General features: G+C 43.5%; 1 protein-coding gene across 7 annotated transcripts in view; it reads right to left on the reverse strand.

Annotated features, from left to right (window-relative positions):
• TTC7B (tetratricopeptide repeat domain 7B) overlaps window positions 1–18,724 on the reverse strand; it is a 250,588-nt gene that overhangs the window by 126,581 nt on the left and 105,283 nt on the right. For 6 of the 7 annotated variants that reach the window (XM_072839681.1, XM_072839676.1, XM_072839679.1 and 3 more), the window contains 2 exons: window positions 12,653–12,731; window positions 6,925–7,097 (listed from right to left, as the gene is read on the reverse strand). In XM_072839681.1, the coding sequence (XP_072695782.1) occupies window positions 6,925–7,097; window positions 12,653–12,731 (252 nt within the window). The remainder of the gene's footprint in view (window positions 1–6,924; window positions 7,098–12,652; window positions 12,732–18,724) is intronic. The other variant, XM_072839682.1, reaches the window with a different exon arrangement.

Here is an 18,724-nt window from a genome sequence, read left to right on the forward strand (position 1 = left end):
ACATGTTCTATTATAGTGTGGTATGCAAGAGCTAGCTGTCTTATTAATCTATTTTACTGAAGTTGGCCGAGCTCTAACATCTGGGATTAAAAGAAAAAGCTTTTAAGCTCAATGTTGCTCAAGATTAGAGAACAAAAAAAAAAAAAGTCAAACATAACCCCAATCTCCATCCTGTATAGCCTATTTTTTTTGTATGTGTGCTTTGAACATTTTTAGAGACTTGCAGCATTTTTCCCTGTTCTAAAAGCTCTTGAATCCTTTGAGTAGAATTCAGAGTGTTATCACCATTTGAGCCAAACTTGATTCTTTTTTTCATGGAATGGAAGAAGAGTGCAATAAAAATGATCTTGGTAAAAAAAAAAAAACAAAAAAAAAAAAAAAAAAACAAAAAAAAACTCCTGGGTGTTTTGGAGATTATTAAGTAAAGACTAAACTTACATCTTCCCAGCAGTGACATCACAATCATTTAATTTAAGAGATGGGATGATTCGCCCTCACCTCAAAATGGCAAAAAATGAAAAAAAAAAAGGCTTCCATATCATCCACAGCATCATAAATACTTGGTCTCTTTGAAGTGCTGGCAACTTTTGTATGGCATCAAAGGACCGTGAAGAGAAAGACAGAAAAAGCACAGGGCCTGGTTCTCTTTTTACAACTCTGACGTCACTAGAGGTAAGGAAACCACCTGTGGAATGGTTCCCATTGCTCTTGCAGGGCTGCAATTTGATGAAAAGGCTGACCTAGAAATGAGGAGCAAGATTCTAGGATTTGCAGTGAACTTCTTTAAACAGATAGTTTGAGAGGAGCTGGGTTTTTCAAAGACGGAACTCTTCTTTCCCCTTAAATTCAGAAATAGAGTCTACAGCCTTTCAATAAAGAGTACTCTCGTGTGAATGTGTGTGTGTTGGGGGGGAGGGTCCACTCAGCAATCATTTCCTGATATTCTGGCCTTTGCTTACATACAATTGGGACCTTACAAATAAAGCAGTAACATTAACCTTTTTTTTTTCATGGCTAGCTAGTTCTGCATTGTCCAGACTAATTGAAGAGAAGAGAGAGCCCATGCTAATTGTGACTTAACACCAGCCAATTCAGTCCATGGATAATCCCCAAATTCCATCTGAGCCATCTAGCCTGCTTAAATGCTAAGTTGTGTTATTTTTACCAGAGCTGCTAACAAGTAGCACATTAACTGATTCTAATTCCACTTCCTCTACCCTTCCTTTTGAGGCAGGTGAGATGGGTATTCTCAAGCACTGCAAGCTCTCAGAGCTGGCAGAAAGAAGTGAGGGGTCGGAGGGGTAGGAAGGGTAGTTTTAAGAGACATGCTGAAAAACTAAACCCCAGAGTACCCCCTTCCAATGCTCGTGGATTCTCCAGACCTACTTCTGGCCATTCCTCCCTTGTTTTCCATTGAAGGAGCTCAGGGTGGTGGTGGGGCCAAAACTGTTTTTCTTTTGCGACAATCTCCTCTAGGGGCCCAAGAGCCTCAGGGAAGATATTGGGGTACCCAGGCCTTAACCCTGTGAAGTGGAAAAACTGGGGTCCTAGATCCACAGCACACCAAATAAGATGGAATGGCTACATTCTCAGCCCAGCCACCCGACTAACTCATGGGCTGACCTTTAGGCAAGTTGCTTGTTTTCTTATTTTGGATGAACTGATTCATTGTCTGACTCTATACAATGGGAACAAGGGCAAGAATCTTCAAATATAAACAGTGATCATGACCTTGCCCAGGCTGCCAGATAACCCCCCTTTCTTAAAATTTTCCCAGCTGGATGAAAGATGTCACTGTACATGGTAGAAACAATCCTACAAAAGAAATTAATCCAATTTTATCTAACTGCAGGTTATCTTTCTGTCATCGTTAGCTATTACACAGCCAATATCGAGTTGGATGTCTGGAAGTCAATGGCACCATCCAGACATCAGTGCAGACTCTAGTTAGATCCAAGGAGGGCCCCAAACACCTCCAACCCACAAGCAAGTTATGTGTAAGTGACAACAGCAACCCTAAGGCCCAGCAATGGTCTCTTCAGGTTCTTAAAGATTTATTTATTTTGAGAGAGAGAGAGAGCAGGAGTGGGGAAAGAGGAAGAAGCAGAGAGAGAGAAAGAATCTCCAGCAGATGCTCCCCAAGTATGGAGCGCCAATGCAGGAGCTCAATCCCATGACCCGTGAGATCACGACCTGAGCTGAAATCAAGAGCTGGACGCTCAATCAGCTAAGCCTTTGCCTAGGTACCCTTGCCTTTCCAGTTTTACTATGCCTTGTCTGGGTGTGATACCACTAGAGAATTCCCAGAGATCTACAGTCGCTGAACCATAGCCGATGGATAAGAATTAAAGAATCAAAGCCAACAGGGCAGCCCAGGTGGCTCAGTGGTTTAGCGTCACCTTCAGTCCAGGGCGTGATTCTGGAGACCCAGGATCGAGTCCCGCGTTGGGCTTCCTGCATGGAGCCTGCTTCTCCCTCTGCCTGTGTCTCTGCCTCTCTCTCTGTGTGTCTCATGAGTAAATAAATAAAATTTTTAAGAAAAAAAAAAAAAAAGAAGAAGAACCAAAGCCAACAATGGCTGCAGCTCTGCCCCACCCCCAGGTCACCTGTGAAACATGCAGAGGCAGAGAGTACATCAGTCTAGGTTTGTATGGAAGGATAAGGGTTCCAAGAAAGGAAAAGGACTTAAATCAGTCATTAGGAGTACCTGTTGATTATGAGGGATCAGCTAACCCAATCTGAGGATCACTCAGGCACAAAATTCCATACAGGTCAACACCCCCTCAGGACATGAGGGTCTTTCATTCAGATCAAGTCCACTGAACAGTGTTTATTTCTTGATCAAGGTACCAATTACGTGAATGTGTTCACTTGGTAAAAATTCATCAAGTGTTACACTTTTGGTTTGTGTATTTCTCTCAATATGTGCTATGTGTCAATAAAAAGCTTACCTAAAAAATAAATAAGCAGGGGCACCTCAGTGGCACAGTTAGTTAACTGTCTGACTCTTGTTCCTGGTTATGTCATGATCTCACGGTCTTGAGATTGAGCCCCAAGCCTGGCCCTGTGCTCAGCATGGAGTCTGCTTGAGATTCTCTCCCTCTGACCCTCTCCTTTCTCTCTCTCACAAATATATAAATAAATAAATTTTATATATATATATGCAAAGGTCAAAGAATTCTTCACAGAAAGACCTAGAAGGAAGGAAGTAAAGAGGCCCACGGCATGTGACTCCTTCTCTCTTTCCTATCTAGGATTGTCAACATTTGATTTCCTTTCAAAGTTCAAGATGGGGAGAGAATGAGCATCCTGTTTCCATTTCAGGTCCAGGATACAATGAGAAGGAGTGGAGTTTTCTGACAGAGTTCGTTTTTCTGTTATATTCCATTATGACCAGCTATTCTGAATGGTCCTTGTGATCTACTGGAGCTGGAAGGCTCTGTGCTTTCTAAAGCCTACTGTGTGCTTGTATTTCTCATAAGAGACCGAGGAGGGGAAAGTGTTTGGGACTACTGGCCAAGATGGGGTTTCATTCTCATCTGTGGATTCCCTTTTTCACCTGCTAAGCCATATAATTGAACTGGTGATAACATCCTTTTTGCCATAGAATTGACTAATCAGATAGTCCTGGTCATCAGGGAGCCCCAAGACAAGTATAATCCCAGCACGCTTTCTGTCTTTACTAAAAAACTAGAAGTATCATTGTGAACTCACAAAACGAGAAAGCTAAAAACTGATGGTGATAACAGAAAGAATAAGGATCAATGGGGAAATTAAGGAAATAGTGAATTAAAAAAATGAACAAAACCAAAAGTTGGTTCTTCAAAAAGATCAATGAAATTTGACAAAAGTTGGCTTAGCATCTGAAAATCAATTAACGTAATACATTAAATCAACAGGATAAAGTACAGGATAAAATGTACATGATTATTGATAGATGCAGAAAAAGCATTTGACAGAATTAAATACCTTCTCAAGATAAAAAGAATTCAACAAAATAGTGATAGAAAGGAATGTTCTCAACCTGATAAAAGGTATTTATGAAAACCCATAGCTAATTTCACACTTAATGGTGAAAGACTGGACACTTTTCCCCCTCGTAACATCAGGTATCAAGTGGTATCAAGGATATCCACTATGCTTGCCACTTCTATTCAACATTGTGCTGGAGGTTCTAGCCAAAGCAATTAGGGAAGAAAATGAAATAAAAGGCATCTAGGTTAGAAAAGAAAAAGTAAAACTACACTTATTTACAGATGACTTGGGGGGCTTGATCTTGTGGAAAATCCTAAGGAATCTAAAACACTATTTGTTTTCTTCTTTTTATTTTATTTTATTTATTATTTATGATAGTCACACAGAGAGAGAGAGAGAGAGAGGCAGAGACACAGGCAGAAGGAGAAGCAGGCTCCATGCACCAGGAGCCCGACGTGGGATTTGATCCCGGGTCTCCAGGATCGTGCCCTGGGCCAAAGGCAGGCGCCAAACTGCTGCGCCACCCAGGGATCCCTAAAACACTATTTGAACTAATGAACAAATTCAGCAAGACTGCAGTATACAAGATCAATATAGAAAATCAATTGTATTTCTCTATACTTGCAATGAACAAACTAAAAATGAAATTAAGAAAATAATTCCACTTATGATAGCATCCAAAAGAATAGCATAAAACACAGTAAGTTTCACAAAGTAAGTGCAAAACTTATACCCTGAAAACAACAAATAATTGTTGGAAGAAACTAAATTATATCTAAACAAATGAAAAGGCATCCCATATTCATGGATCAGAAGACTTAATATTGTTAAGATGGCAATACTCCTCCAAATTGATCTATAGATTCAATGCAATTCCTATCAAAATCCTAGCTGCCTTTTCTTTCTTTTTTCTTCCAGAAATGGACAAACTGATACTAAAATTCATATGAAAATGCAAGGGATTGGCAGATAGGGGGGTGACAGCTCAGGGATGCTAGATTTCTTTCCAGGGTTATAAAAATGTTCTAAAGTTGGTTATGGTGATGGAAGCACAACTAAGCCCCTGAACTGTATTTTTTTTTTTTTTTTTTTTGGTTTTTAAATTTATTTACATGATCTCTACATCCCATGTGGAGCTTGAACTCATGAGCCCAAGACTGAGGCACATGCTTTTGACTGAGCCAGCCAGGTGCCCCCTGAACTGTATACTTTAAATGAGTGAATTGTATAGCAGGTGAATCATAGCTCAATAACATGGTTAAAAAAAAAATGATTGCATCTGTGTGGAATGAAATTGTGACTCAGCACCCAGTCCTGTTATGGGAATCTCCCTTTAACTAGTAACTGCACTTTCTAGATCTGCATATTGCCTCCATAATTCTCCTTGGACAGGAGAAAGCTGATGTCAGAAGAGTGACAAAGTCTCAGTGGTTCACCAGATAAAGGAGAAGTGGCCAACATTATGAGCTTTTCTGCCTTCAAGAGGTAAGGCCACATTGGAATAACACCCAAAGAGACACAGAGCTCTACCCACATGTCCAGCTTGATTAGGGAAGGGAACAAGAGCTGAGTTTCTCAATATACCTGGCACCTTATATACCTGTCTATTAAGCAGCATAGAAAGCAGGTGGAAAAAAAAAATCTCAGGCCTATTTCTAGGATTTAAATTTCACTTTAAACATGAGCCCCAAACCTGCTACTAAATAGTTCATAATGAGGGGTCAGCATTTTTAAAGTGAGAGTTCAGGACGTGCTAGAACAGATGTTCTGTGAATCCAGATAAGGACTAAGAAGTAAACACAGGCTGTGAATTCAGCAAACTCATCGTCAACAAGGCCATAAAAAAGGGGGATTAAGTTAAAAGGCGGATTAAACACAAACTAAAATAAGCCTAGGGAAAAAGTTAAGAATATGCTCATTTGTCTGAATCCATAGGAGAAATGGGGTCTGAACAAGAGGAGGATGAGGGAGAGAAATGCTAGGGTCAACATAAGGGGATTAAGAGGAGCCTGCCTGCTGGAGAAGTGCTGCCCCCTTGGAAAATGGGACAATCATTTACAGAAGTCACATACCCAGTCAGCATCTAGTCACCACCACCCCTCCCCGCAGATCTAACAGCACTTGCTCTGGGGCCCCAGAAACAGCAGCCTGCAGTCTCTCTCCCATTTTTCCAATTTGACAGCCATCAAGGGAAGTTTCCGTATTTATTCATACATGCCTCCTTCCCCTCATGGAGAGATTCTGAAGAGCCATCATGCCTTGTCCTTGCAGGAACTGGCAAAGATATGAGAGTGAGGCTCGAAGATGAGGAATCAAGAGTGAGTCAATAATCTCTGGTCTCCTGGCTCTCCTCATGGTCTCTGCCTGCCATCCCCTAGTGCCCCCAACCTGGGGAAGACCCATGCTGAGGATCTAGTGGTTCCCTAGCTCATCTTCCTCCAGGTTGGTCAAGTCTTAGATTCAAAACTTAAAAAAATTAAGAAGTTCTAAAAAGACATCATCTTCCAATCACAAATTATTTAATCTTCCTTCTTTTTATGGCTAATTCAGTTGAAAACTAATTTTTAAACAAAAGGATCAACGACTCGATGAAAAAAAGAAGGTTAAGTCCAACTTATAAACAGCATTGTCAATGATTGCTGGGTAATGCTGGGGTTCTTATAACAAACAGAATGAGAATCCAAAAGACCAATGGTGATGGCTGAGAATGGTAGCCAAGCACTAAGATGAGAGAAACTTTCCTACTTACAATGTGCCCACTGGTGCATAGATATTCACAGATGTTATGAAAAATAATGAGGTATGTCCATCAAACTAGCAAATGAGACCTGTCTGTTTTGTTCCTCTTTCAGCAGAAGAATCTGCCCTTGAACATCTACTCATCTTTGAGTTTTCCCAAAGCTTCCCTCCCATCCCCCAACCCACAAGTGAGGACACCAACTGTCATACTTCTCTCCTGAGTAGACTCGAGCTTTCCGAGTGAGGGTGTAGGTTTTTGTGTTTGCTCCTTTCCGGAGAGGATCGTCCAGAGGTGACTGGCAGGGTGGATCCTCCAGAGGGTTCCAGTAGCTCTGTTCACACATACCCCGCAACAAGATCTCCGCCAATTGCCTGGCTATTGTCTGGGAATACAAAAGAGCAAAGGCACAGCCATGAATCTATTTTGTATCATTCATTCACTCATTCGTTCATTCAGTAAATATTTTTCAGTCATTGCTTTGTGCAAGGCACTATTCCAGGACTCATGGCTAAACGTTTTTACTTCTCTGATGAAAATTGTATCAGTTGATGGCAAAAAAGAAAAGGAAAGAAAATACACTAAGGTATTTGGACCATCTTAAAAGACAAGCCTATACCCTTCACATGCCACCCTACCTCTGTGGCACTCTAAAGCGCTCAAGGGTTTTATGCCTGAAGCTACTGAAACTTTAGTTAAGCTCCTTCCTGAAAGTTCTTATAATAGGTGAACTGCAAATATTTTTTGTCACCTCCCAACAGATCCCTGCTAAAACCCAAACTTGGGAAAAAGCCGGTGCTCAACCTAGATGATGTCATTCTTGGGGGGAGAAAAATCTCTTCATTGCTGATAAGATGGTATCCAGGACAGATTTTTGGAATGCCTTCCCTCTTTGAAGTGCCAAGGGCCAGTACCACAGTGGCCCCATTCTGGGACTCAGCACCGGAATGTCTGCTCCAGTTACACCCTGGGCCTCCCAGCCCAGAGGCTATACTGCTGGCCTATGCAAAAGAGAAAGCAAGGTGGCGAGTGTGGCGACTGATCAAGACCTCTTTTCAAAGCTGGTTAGGTATCTCGTTTTCTTTGCTGTGAAAACCCAGACCATATCCGGGTCTTGTCATCCTAAGTAAGACCCAGATTACTATGCTCTTCAAACTCTATAGTAGAACAGGATGCTGGATGATGAATGGGAGGAGGGGGGATGTGGCACCTACTAAGAAATATTTTGTTAGCTGATGCGTATCAGTTCACTTACCTCATAATCTTCCACTGGTAAAGAAGAGGAAGAATAAAAACAAACAAAAAAACCCCACAAAATCTCCCTGAAAACAGAAGCAGGGCACCTCGGGGGGTAGGGGTAGGGGGTGGTCCATGCTACCCCACAATCAGCCAAAGGTGGCAAAATAAAACTTCAACCATCGAGTTTTTCCACAAAGTTTTCACTTTCTTTGGAAATACGCAGGCAAAGAATGCTTATCTTCCCTGAGAGTGAGACTTTTAAATAAATATGTTCCAGAAGAAACTTTGCTGGGTTTTCATCCATGTGAAATCTCCTAAAACACCACAAGGAAATTTAAATGCAACCAAATCACTAGCTCAGTGGCTTCTGATAACCACTGGGTAAAGGCAAATTTTCTTGATTATTCCCAAGCAAGGCCCACTGGCTTTAATGTCTATAAAAATGAGAAATTAAATGCATTCCTATCATCCCCAACTGAGCCATCTGTAAAGATCTCATAAGAACACAATTTTCAGGACCTAAACAGTTCCTGAACTGTTTTCTTAAGCCCTTCATTACAGTTTCATTTCGATCTCCCTGCAGTCATATAAGCTAATGACTTCTGCTGGAAGCATCGACTGGCAAAAATAGCCTCCACTCACCATAGTGGAGAAAAAAAAAGTCAAAGGGAAAAAAAAAAAATGAACAAGGAACTTCATTTTCTGGATATACCTGCCATGGAGGGATTCTAAAGTTATAAAAATCTCTGCCCTCCACAGTTTGCTTGTCCATTACAAGATAGCTTGTGCTAGATCTCACTTTACCTACAAGTACTAACCTTCCAGAGAAACTTTGAAAATGAGGTTTAGATGTGATTGCATATTTTAAATGTATCACTTCACCACTGCACTGACGATCAGGAAAGATGTCTGCTGTGTGCACTGACAGCTCAAACGGAAGTTCAGAACGGGAGATAAATATGAGAAATGACCAGCAGATCACCAATATCGATCAGACCTTTTACTTTTTTATACTTGGGTTTCATTTACTTGCAGTGAAATGCTTATAAATTGTTGGTAGCTATCAAATAAAGTCAGAAGGAAAGAAAGGAAAGGAAGGGAGCCAGAAAGAAAGAAGTCAAACTTTTATGTATAAACTTGGTCATTAAATCCATTTTGGGGATGCCTGGGTGGCTCAGAGGTTGAACATTTGCCTTTGGCTTAGGGCATGATGCTGGAGTCCCAGGATGGAGTCCTGCATTGGGCTTCCTGCATGGAGCCTGTTTCTCTCTCTGCCTAGGTCTCTGCCCCACCCCCCACCCCCACACCCCCCCTTGTGTCTCTCATGAATAAACAAATAAAATCTTTAAAAAATTTTTCATTTTGTATGTATTTTTTTAATTGTGGCAAAAATCATGTAACATTAAAACTCATCATTTTAACCATTTTAGTGTCTGAGCTAATGGTGCTTAGTCCATTTACAGTGCTATGCAACCATCACCTCTCTGGTTCCAGAATATCACTTCCAGAGGAAACCCTGCACCCGTGTAGTGGTTACTTCCCATTCCCTCCTCCCAGCCTCCAGGAATAATAAGCCTGCTTTGAGGAGATCTGCCTGCTGGGGACATATCATGTAAATGGAATCATGTAACATGGGGCCTTTTGGGTCTGGCTTTTTCACTCAGCATCAAGGATCACTCATGCCGTAGCCTGGGTCAGTGTCACGTTCCTTTTTGTGGCTGAATAATACTCTGTTGTGTGGACATACCACATTTTGTTTATCTAGTCATCAACTGATAGAATTCAGATGGTTTCTAGCTTCTGGCTAGCATAAACAGTGCTGCTACGAACATTCACGTGCAAGTTTCTGTTGGAACACCTGCTTTCAGTTCTTCGAAGTATTTATCTAAGAACAGGGTTGCTGTAAATGTATTTGTAAATCCTTCTCGGCTATGGTTGCACCCCAGATGGAGTTTACAAAGCAACTTTTCCATCTCACAGGAGTGTCATAAATTTGCAAAATCAGCTAATTTTAAGGAATCATATAGTTACGAGCTGCATTAACTGGACAAGTTTGAAGATGGCCACTGTAGATCAAGAAACCAGTAAATAAGACCCACAAAGTACTTCTCAATAGGGAAGGCAAAGAATGCCTCATGGAAATGAGAAACTAAGGTTTTCGGGTACTGTCCCAAACCTACTTCCTTGGCATTTCTGAGGTCAGGGACCGGGATGAGCATTTGTTCACAGTTCCTCAGATAATTCTGATGCACGCCATTGGTTAAGCACTCAAGGAACTGGAAGCAGTTCGACCTTGTTACTTGAGGCTCATCAGCCAAGGCCAAAAGCTAAATACCTACTTGCACCTCAAGTCCAACACAGAGCAAAAGTGACCCCGCCACATGTCACCACTAAACAGTTTACAGCTGAAAATGCCCAGGGGCAGCAGCTCTGGTCTACCCAAACTTCTCTAGAAGCCTCTTCACTCTTCTCAAAAAAAGAAAAAAATGCTTGAAGAAACCTCTCTCCACTCCTGACGTGTCTTTATTCAGAATCCCACCTCATAGGATTTTTAGAAGTTAAAGTACATTGATTTGAATATCATAAACCTCAGGCAATCATGGAAGATATTCTCGAATTCTGTGAGGAATACCGTTGACGTAAGCAGCTGGCATATGCCTACAGCGTATTCGGATGCACTCACACCTTCTAGTGGGGGAGAAACCATTAATCTCCTTCATAAAATATATATGCTTTTGAGACAACAATATGAACAAATGCTCCATACTTAAGCAATTTTGGAAGATTGGCTTTTTAATCAGCTTTCAAAACAATTATAAGAACACTTGCCAATACAACCAGTTACTTTATTGTGCTTCTAAATCTTAAAAGAAACTGTTCATGCTGACCAGGCAAGAAGCTTTATGAAATGTTGGGAGTAGGTCAATTTGAGAGAAAAGACACTTGTCAACAATTTTTATCCATATTTTTTCAGGGTTTTTTTTTTCCTTAAAGAACTCTACAAATTGAAATATCTGGATTGAACCTCTTAAGGCACCCCCAAAATCACATCAATATATAAATAAATACCAAAGACCAAGTGAGGTCTTAGTGGCGGGGGCATGTATAAAGTTGCTCATCTTGTCTCACCCCTAATTCTAGGAAAGCCTACTGCTTAGCCATCTGCGTCCACAAGTTGGATATCTGCATCCTAAAACCCTGGAGACACCAAAATAAAGATACAGCCTCACTTCCCATGACAGGAGTCACTGAGCCTTGCCCAACTGAAAATGCTCCCGTATATTTTAAGGGGTCGTGACAATGGGAGGACAGTGGTACACTGTAACAAGACAAGAGTGGAATCTTATATGGGGTTGTTATGTCAGTTGTGAAAGGGGTATTTGCTTAGTCTCCGGTAAACACCAGGCCTTCACCCAGATATGGAGGTATCATTAATAATCCTCCCAGGCAGGAAAGTTTAAGGATTCAAAGGAAGAGAGAGAACTTATGCCAACAAGACAGTCAAATTGCTGATTTGATGCTGATGAACAAGTTTATTTAACTAGCTTTTATATTTCTCCTCAAAGTTTTAGCACCAATGCAATTAGTCGAACAACCAGGTACTCTTCAGGATCCAATCTGCTTTGCTCAGGCTGGGTTTTGGTATGAAATCATTAACATACAACCAACCCCTTGACCACAATGGCATCAGGCAAGGCTTATATTCTCCCTGCCTTACAGGATGCACTTGTTCTGTTTCAGGAGGTAGCACTACCAAAGTACACAAAAAGATGCTCAATGTCACTAGCCATCAGGGAAATGTAAATTAAAAACCACAATGAGACAGCACTTCATACATACTAGGATGCCCAGGACTAAAAAAGACAGACAATAACAAGTGCTGTTAAGGATACGGAGAAATCGGAGCCCTCACAACGGCTGCTGGGAATATAAAATGGTGTAGCTGCTTTGGAAAATTGTCTGGCAATTGCTCCAAATGTTAAACGTGGAGTCACCATGGGATCCAGCAATTCCACTCCTAGGCACCTGAACACACCCATGTCCACCTAAAAAGTTGTGTAAGAATGTCCACAGAGGGATTACCCATAATAGTCAACACAGGGAAACAATCCAAATGTCCATCAACAGATGAATAGACACACAGAATGTCTTATATCCACGCAGTGGAATAGTACTTGGTCACAAAAAGGAGCGAAGTGCAGATCCATGCTACAGCATGGCTGAACCCTGAGATACCATGCTACGTAAAGCAGGCCAGTCACAAAGAAGACCACCTAGTATGTAATTCCATTAACATGAAATTTACAAAACAGGCAAATCCATAAAAGCAAAAAATAAAACAGTGGTTGCCAGAGGCTGGGGGGAAAAGAGAGGATGCGGGTTGATAGCTGATAGGCACAGGGGTTCTTTGGGGGGGTGAGAATGTTCTGAAATTAAATATTAGTGATGGCTAAACACTCTTGTGAGTACACTAAGATCAGCTGACTTTAAATGGGTGAACTGTGTGATGTGGAAATTACATCTCACTAAAGTATGTGTGTGTGTATATGTATATATATACACACACATATATATTTCTCTCTATATATACATATATATTTCATATATATATGGAGGGGAGGGGACAGGCAGGGAGAGGAAGTGAGGAGATAACACCCGAGGTGCCCTTCTGGCCTCAATCAAATCACCCATCGCACTCACCATTCGCAGGTTTTGAGTTGTTCTCGTTTCTACTGCTCTGAGGATCTCTCTAAATCTCCCGACGCCTCTTGTCAAGTTCCTGCGTGCACACAGAATTTGACAGGGTTTCCATCTGGCGTGCATTAATATTAAATATTTTATACACATATTTCAATGCATTTTGTCTACATAAAAGCTGTTGGCTAGATTTTAAGCAAACAATTAGTCTGCATATGCCTGTCCATCTTTGTTCGACTCTGAAAAATTTGGCCTGGTCTTTTGTGCTCCCACAATCAAATTTTCTCAGAGAGAAAAAAAATCAGTTCTGAGGCAAAAAGGAAAAAAAAAAAAGAATGAATGAATGAATGAATGAATGAGTGGAAGGAAGGAAGAAAAAATATGGAAAATATCTTGTAAAGTTTATCTTCGACCTCACAATGGTTCCATAGTTTTCCTGCTTTCCTGATGATGCTAAATCTCTTTTCACTTAAAAGGTCCGTGGCAAGAGGGTTATAGGAATAGTGACATGGCACCAAATGCAGTGTGGTATAGGGTTCCTATAACTCGCCATCTTTATGGGCAGGACAAAGAGAACAGGTATGAAAACTGAGGGGCTCTACCAAGCAATCACTCTGCATCTTCGAAACATGAGTCACTATCTCCAAAAGCCACCGAGCTGACCCTCCTCCTCCCAAATCTGCATCAACAAGAAGCAAATGGTCAAAGGCCCCTTCTGAGAGAGAGCAAATGCATGAGAATTAGAACATTGAGCTTCCCCACGAGGATCAGAACACATCTTATCTCACCACCCACACCTCACCGGGTCACGTTTGGTGACACATTGCACTAAAGGACAGATCATTCTATAGCGACATCCTGGTCACTATATCCAGGCCCCCACTTGTCCTCCCTGAAAGCCGTGCCCAGCCTGTTCAGCCAAGAACGCTTCCTAGCCAGACCCTTTACATTGAGTGCTCCACCACCTATGACATAACTCGGTGATATTTATAACTTGCTCATTAGGACACATCTCATCTTTCCAAAAAGCCGCAGAACAGGTCAGCCGGTGCAGACCTGTCAGCCAGCCTCTGCGGGCTGTGGCAGATGCTCTAGGTATTTGGCTCTCTTCTTGGATGACATTTTAAATCGTGCAAAGCTATTTAATCAAATTGAATATGGGCTCTGCATGCTGCAGGCCCTCACAAGGGCTATTAATTTGTATCTTATACCTACCCATCATCCTAGGACTCTCATTCACAAGAACAGCAGCCCCGGAACTTTAAGATAATAGTTTATTGGCATGAGTACATAAACTCCCGGATTCCTATCACCCACACATATCAGATGGTATCAGATCAGAAGCTTCAGGGTGGCATAAAAAAGAGACGCTAGTGCTCAGGACTCCAAGCAGTGCTGAAGGAACTCTAACAGAGACATGAATGAAAATCAGGTAATGGGCCCCAGGATATTCAATCTAGTCTGCTTTTCCCTTCGTTTGTTTTTATGGGATCCATGTTCACAGGCAACAAAGTACATTTGCTTTGGACTGAAGCTCAGTGCTCTTAAGTAACAGGGGGAAGCAAACAGCTATAACTAACCAGGGATGGGCATGGACACAGCGTTCGAATTTTTTGCCCCAGAATCTCAGACTAAGCTCCTACTGCGTGCACAAGGGAGAGCAGTTGGACTGTGTGTCATAAGGGTGGGGCTAAGGGGACATAATTGGAGACCCATGTTCACAGGGCTGTTTTCCCAGGGTGGCAAGGAGCTCTGAAAAGGCAGCATCAAATCTATATACGATAAGCCAGGGCACCCTCCAAGATAAGAACTGGGCATTGGGACCATCTCTCTTCGCCTTCCCGACAGAATGAGATACTTATCCAGTTAGAGAAGCACAGAATTTTCTAGCTAGCTGCAAGACAACCCAATCTAGTCCACTGTGACACAGAAGCGAAATGGCTTGCTCAGCTTCACGAACCCAGTGAAAGAGTGAGCTGGAAGCTTTCTATTAGATTCTATCACCTTCCTGGGCAAAAGAAATATCAGCTGTAAGACAGAGGAGGTGCCGCTCTGGAAGGAAAGAACAAAAATACCAAGAGGAGAGCTCAGGCCTGCGGTCTTGATCATATATATGCAAATTACTTCATATATACATAACGCAAATTTTTACACGTCCCGGTGATCACGGCTGATGAGATACTCCCGGGAAGTGGCTCAAAATTGGAAAGAAAATCCGACGGTGCAGGCGAAGCAGTCTGGTGGCCGAGGTACTGCCCCGGGACCGCTGCCTTGAGGGAGGGAGGGTGGCTGGAGAGGTTGGATTCTCCCGCGCGGGCCCGACGCCCCCTGCTGGAGGCCTGGGGGAAGTGCCTGGGACGTGGGGGGGCTGCCTCTGGGGGCCTACTCACTACGCAGGTAGCCTGGCCTTCAAGCAAATATAGTTTCTTTCAACTGTTCCCTGATTATTTCTGGAGAGAGCCTAGGATTCGGAATCAAATTCTCCCTCCGGCTAGGGGAGGTCCTGCTTGTAAATAAAGAATCCACAGTAACCCCCCAAAGACCTGACACCCCACTCAGCAAATGAATTCAGGCCCCCTCAAGGACAACCACGGATGGGTCTGACAGCAAGGAAGGAGGGGAAGGATTTTAAATATCAGAAGAGGAAGAAAGTTTCTCAAATACAAAAGTATCTCATTCTCAGCGGCGACTCCTGCACCATTCAAACATTTTGTTTAATCTTATAATTTTATTCAACCAATCATTTCCACTATGACAGCCGGGGGGAAAAGTTTTTTTTTTTTTCTTTTTTTTAAGCTAGATGGATAATGGTGATAGAAAGGAGCAAGAAGGGTAAATTAACTTAAAAGAATTATATTCAAAGTGCTATGAAAGACTCCTATTTTGAGGGAAATAAAAGCCACATGATTGCTTTCATGTCTCTGAACTATTAGTTTATTCTTTAAATGTTGAGCTCATTACATATCCAGAATGAACTGTCGCTTAAAAACTCCACTCAAAAATGAAGACAAGGGAGCCAAGGACTTTCCCTGGTCCTGAGGGTTTCCATAGACCCTTCGCATTAGGTCATTTATTCCATTTCAACATCCTTGACTGAGAGCGCGATGATGTCAGAATTCATTACGGCAAACTATTCTCAAAACGAGTGTTCCTGCCAGCTTCTGAGCAGCGGGCACTTTGGCAAGCTGTCAGAACTTGGGGTTCACCTCCCGCATCCTGCTTGGGTAAGCTTCCCGAGCCGAGTGCGTTTCCCTCCACGTGGAACAGTTCCCAACAGCTCAGCTATTACCAGGGAGAAAGGGCCTGCACGTCCCTTGAGCACCAGCTGCCGGTCCAGTCCATGAGCAACCACAACCCTGCTTGCGCTTGCCAACAGCACTGTCTGTCCCCGACCCTGCAGGGGGACCCTGGGCCACTCCCACCGCCTTGCTCGCATTCAAACCCTGGTAACCCGTTGCCCTGTCCTGACAAGAAAGCCCACCCACTTTTCACAGGGACACATGCTACTCCTGGTGACCTACTTGCATTTTTTTCCCACCTCCTTTTTCTACCTGGTTGCATCCTCCTCCTCCTTCCTTCCAGGTCTCATCTACTGGCCCTGAGGACACGGGGGGGGGGGGGGAGGTGGGGGTGGACTCGCTAGTGCTTGGCTTCCCTCTTGACCCCGTGGGCCCCATGGCAGCACTTCTGTAAGCTGGTCTCTGAAATCTGCACTCTCATGTACAAGCCCATGGCAGCGCCTGCCCTGCTGGCTGTGCCTCTGTGCCACCAAACAAGGGGGAGCTCTCTGGGGAAGGAAGTCAGACCTCTAAAATCAAAACCAAAATGGAAAACCAGGGCTGGGAGAAACTCGGAGACTTTGAGAAACATTTCACCTTGTGATGGGCGGCCACTCAACAGCAAGCTCAATACACTTTTTTTGTTGTTATTTCTCTTTTCATTTCTTGGGACTAAGTGGAGGAGAGACAACTCTTCCCCTTAACACAGGCTTCCAAATTATTTTCTTGGAGTGTGGCTCAGGCCACCAAAGCACTTCAATTCCATATCAACTGTCACTGTGATGCAAACTCAAAGTTCTGGGGCAAATAGAATACTTTTTTATGCTGTTTAGTCAAACTCCTGGATAGTAAGGACAAGGTATTTTTGTCCTTCTCTGTGATCAACTACAGAACAAGTCGACACTCATAGATCTCTCAGCGACTAGAAATCGTGGCTCTTCCCAGGTCCTTTCTTACCAAGTGGCACCCCTGAAGCTCTTAAGCAGCAGGTCATGTCAACAGTGACTAAGTACTATTGTACATTGGGTTCCAGGCTCATCCCTGGGGACACACTGGTGAGCAAGGGACATCATCCATCCCTGGGGACACACTGGTGAGCAAGGGACACCATCCAACCTCAGGGAGTTGAGAGGCCTCCACATCCCCCATAAGAACGCAGGCACCATGTTTGCTCGTTGACATACCCCAAACCCCTCAAACAGAGCCTGGCATACAGCAAGTGCTCAGTAAGTACTTTTTGAATGAATTTCAGATCGATTGTGAGCAGGAGACACCAAGACCACAAGGGGGGATGCATTTTCTTCCTGTTCCTTGTCCCCTTTTTTCTTACTGCACTGGATTGGCAGGCAGCCCAGCAAAGCACCCTCTTAAACAGAATATGTCCCATACGCCGTTGGTGGCCTTGCAGCATGGGTGTCTGTGGCAGCACTGACACACATGTCTGGACCGAGTGACGCAGCTGGGCATGCCTGGCCTGACAGCTTTCAGAGGACTGCATGGATAAGAAAGATCTTTGAAGACCTCTTTAGAAAGCGTCCAGACATTTCTGGGCAGCTTTCCTGCCCATGTGCCTTTACATATGCCCCTCTGTCAGAAGTGGCCTCGGAACTCTTAGTTACCCTTCCAGGCCCAGATCAAAGGCCACCATTGGGAGCTATTTCCCCAGCTTCCTGTTTCCTGGGTGCTCCCAACAAGCGTGCACACATTTTGGGCACAGAGAGCACTCAACACACTGATTTTCATTCATATTTACATCTATTGGCCCACCAAACTGTGATCATCTTAGAAGCAACAGCCCTCTTTGTCCCAACTGCTACCCAGAGCCAACCAGGCACCCAAGTGACACGTAGGGAGCTGAGTGCCCTCAAAAGAAAGCAAAGGCTTAGAGCCATCTTTATTCTGAAATCTCTTTCCCCAGCTCCTTGCTAAGAAGCATTTTCTCAACTACGAACGGAACAACACTTCTGACGTCATAAGATACAGCCCACTAGTATGTGAGACGTTGTCAACACAACCCCAGAAAAAAACGGAAATAAACCATGTTGCTCTAGGGCACTTTCTCTCAGTTCTCAGGCTTGAGAATTGCTGCCTCTTCATTTCTATAATCTTAGCATCACCTATTTGGAAAAAGCCTGAAATCAAAACCAGATATCCAGGTCTGGAAAGTGGGAGGAGGAAAAGACATCGTTCACAGTCCCAAAGGGCACTTCTGGCCGGCTGTCAGGGAGCTGTTTTTCCCAGAATGGACTCCAGCTTCTCCCTCTGTCACGCACCCTTCGCCTCGTATCCAATAACATGCATTTGTGAAGACAGATGGCCGGCCGCAGTCAGAGGCCAGGGATCAAACCCACAACCTTGGCCTCGTTAGCAGAGGACTCTGTCCCATCACCGGAGCAAGCCAGCTGCCGCCTAGATATGGTGACGGGGGATGTGACAACCATCCACGCTGGGATGTGAACAAGCAGGCCAAGCTTCCGGAAGTCTCATTTCAAACCTAATGAGAGTTGTACTAGGCTTAACAACATTTTTTTTGACTACCTCAGCAACTGAGGCTTCCCTGGGACAAAAGCAGAGTAGACTAGGTGCTTTGGTCAGCTGGTTAGACAGCAGGCAGCATGCTGAGCAGCCACCGGGTACCAGGCGGTGTCTGGGCAGCCTAGGTACAAGTCCAACAGAGCAGAAAGAGCTATCCCCATGTTGGGGCAGGGACATGTAGACAGGTCCTTCCCGTGTGGCATGCTTGAGGCTCAAGATGCAAGCCAGACCCCGAGAGACAGCAACCCCACCTCCCTCAACA

The sequence above is a fragment of the Canis lupus genome, chromosome 9 (genome assembly GCF_048164855.1).
Source record: "Canis lupus baileyi chromosome 9, mCanLup2.hap1, whole genome shotgun sequence".
NCBI lineage: Eukaryota > Metazoa > Chordata > Mammalia > Carnivora > Canidae > Canis > Canis lupus.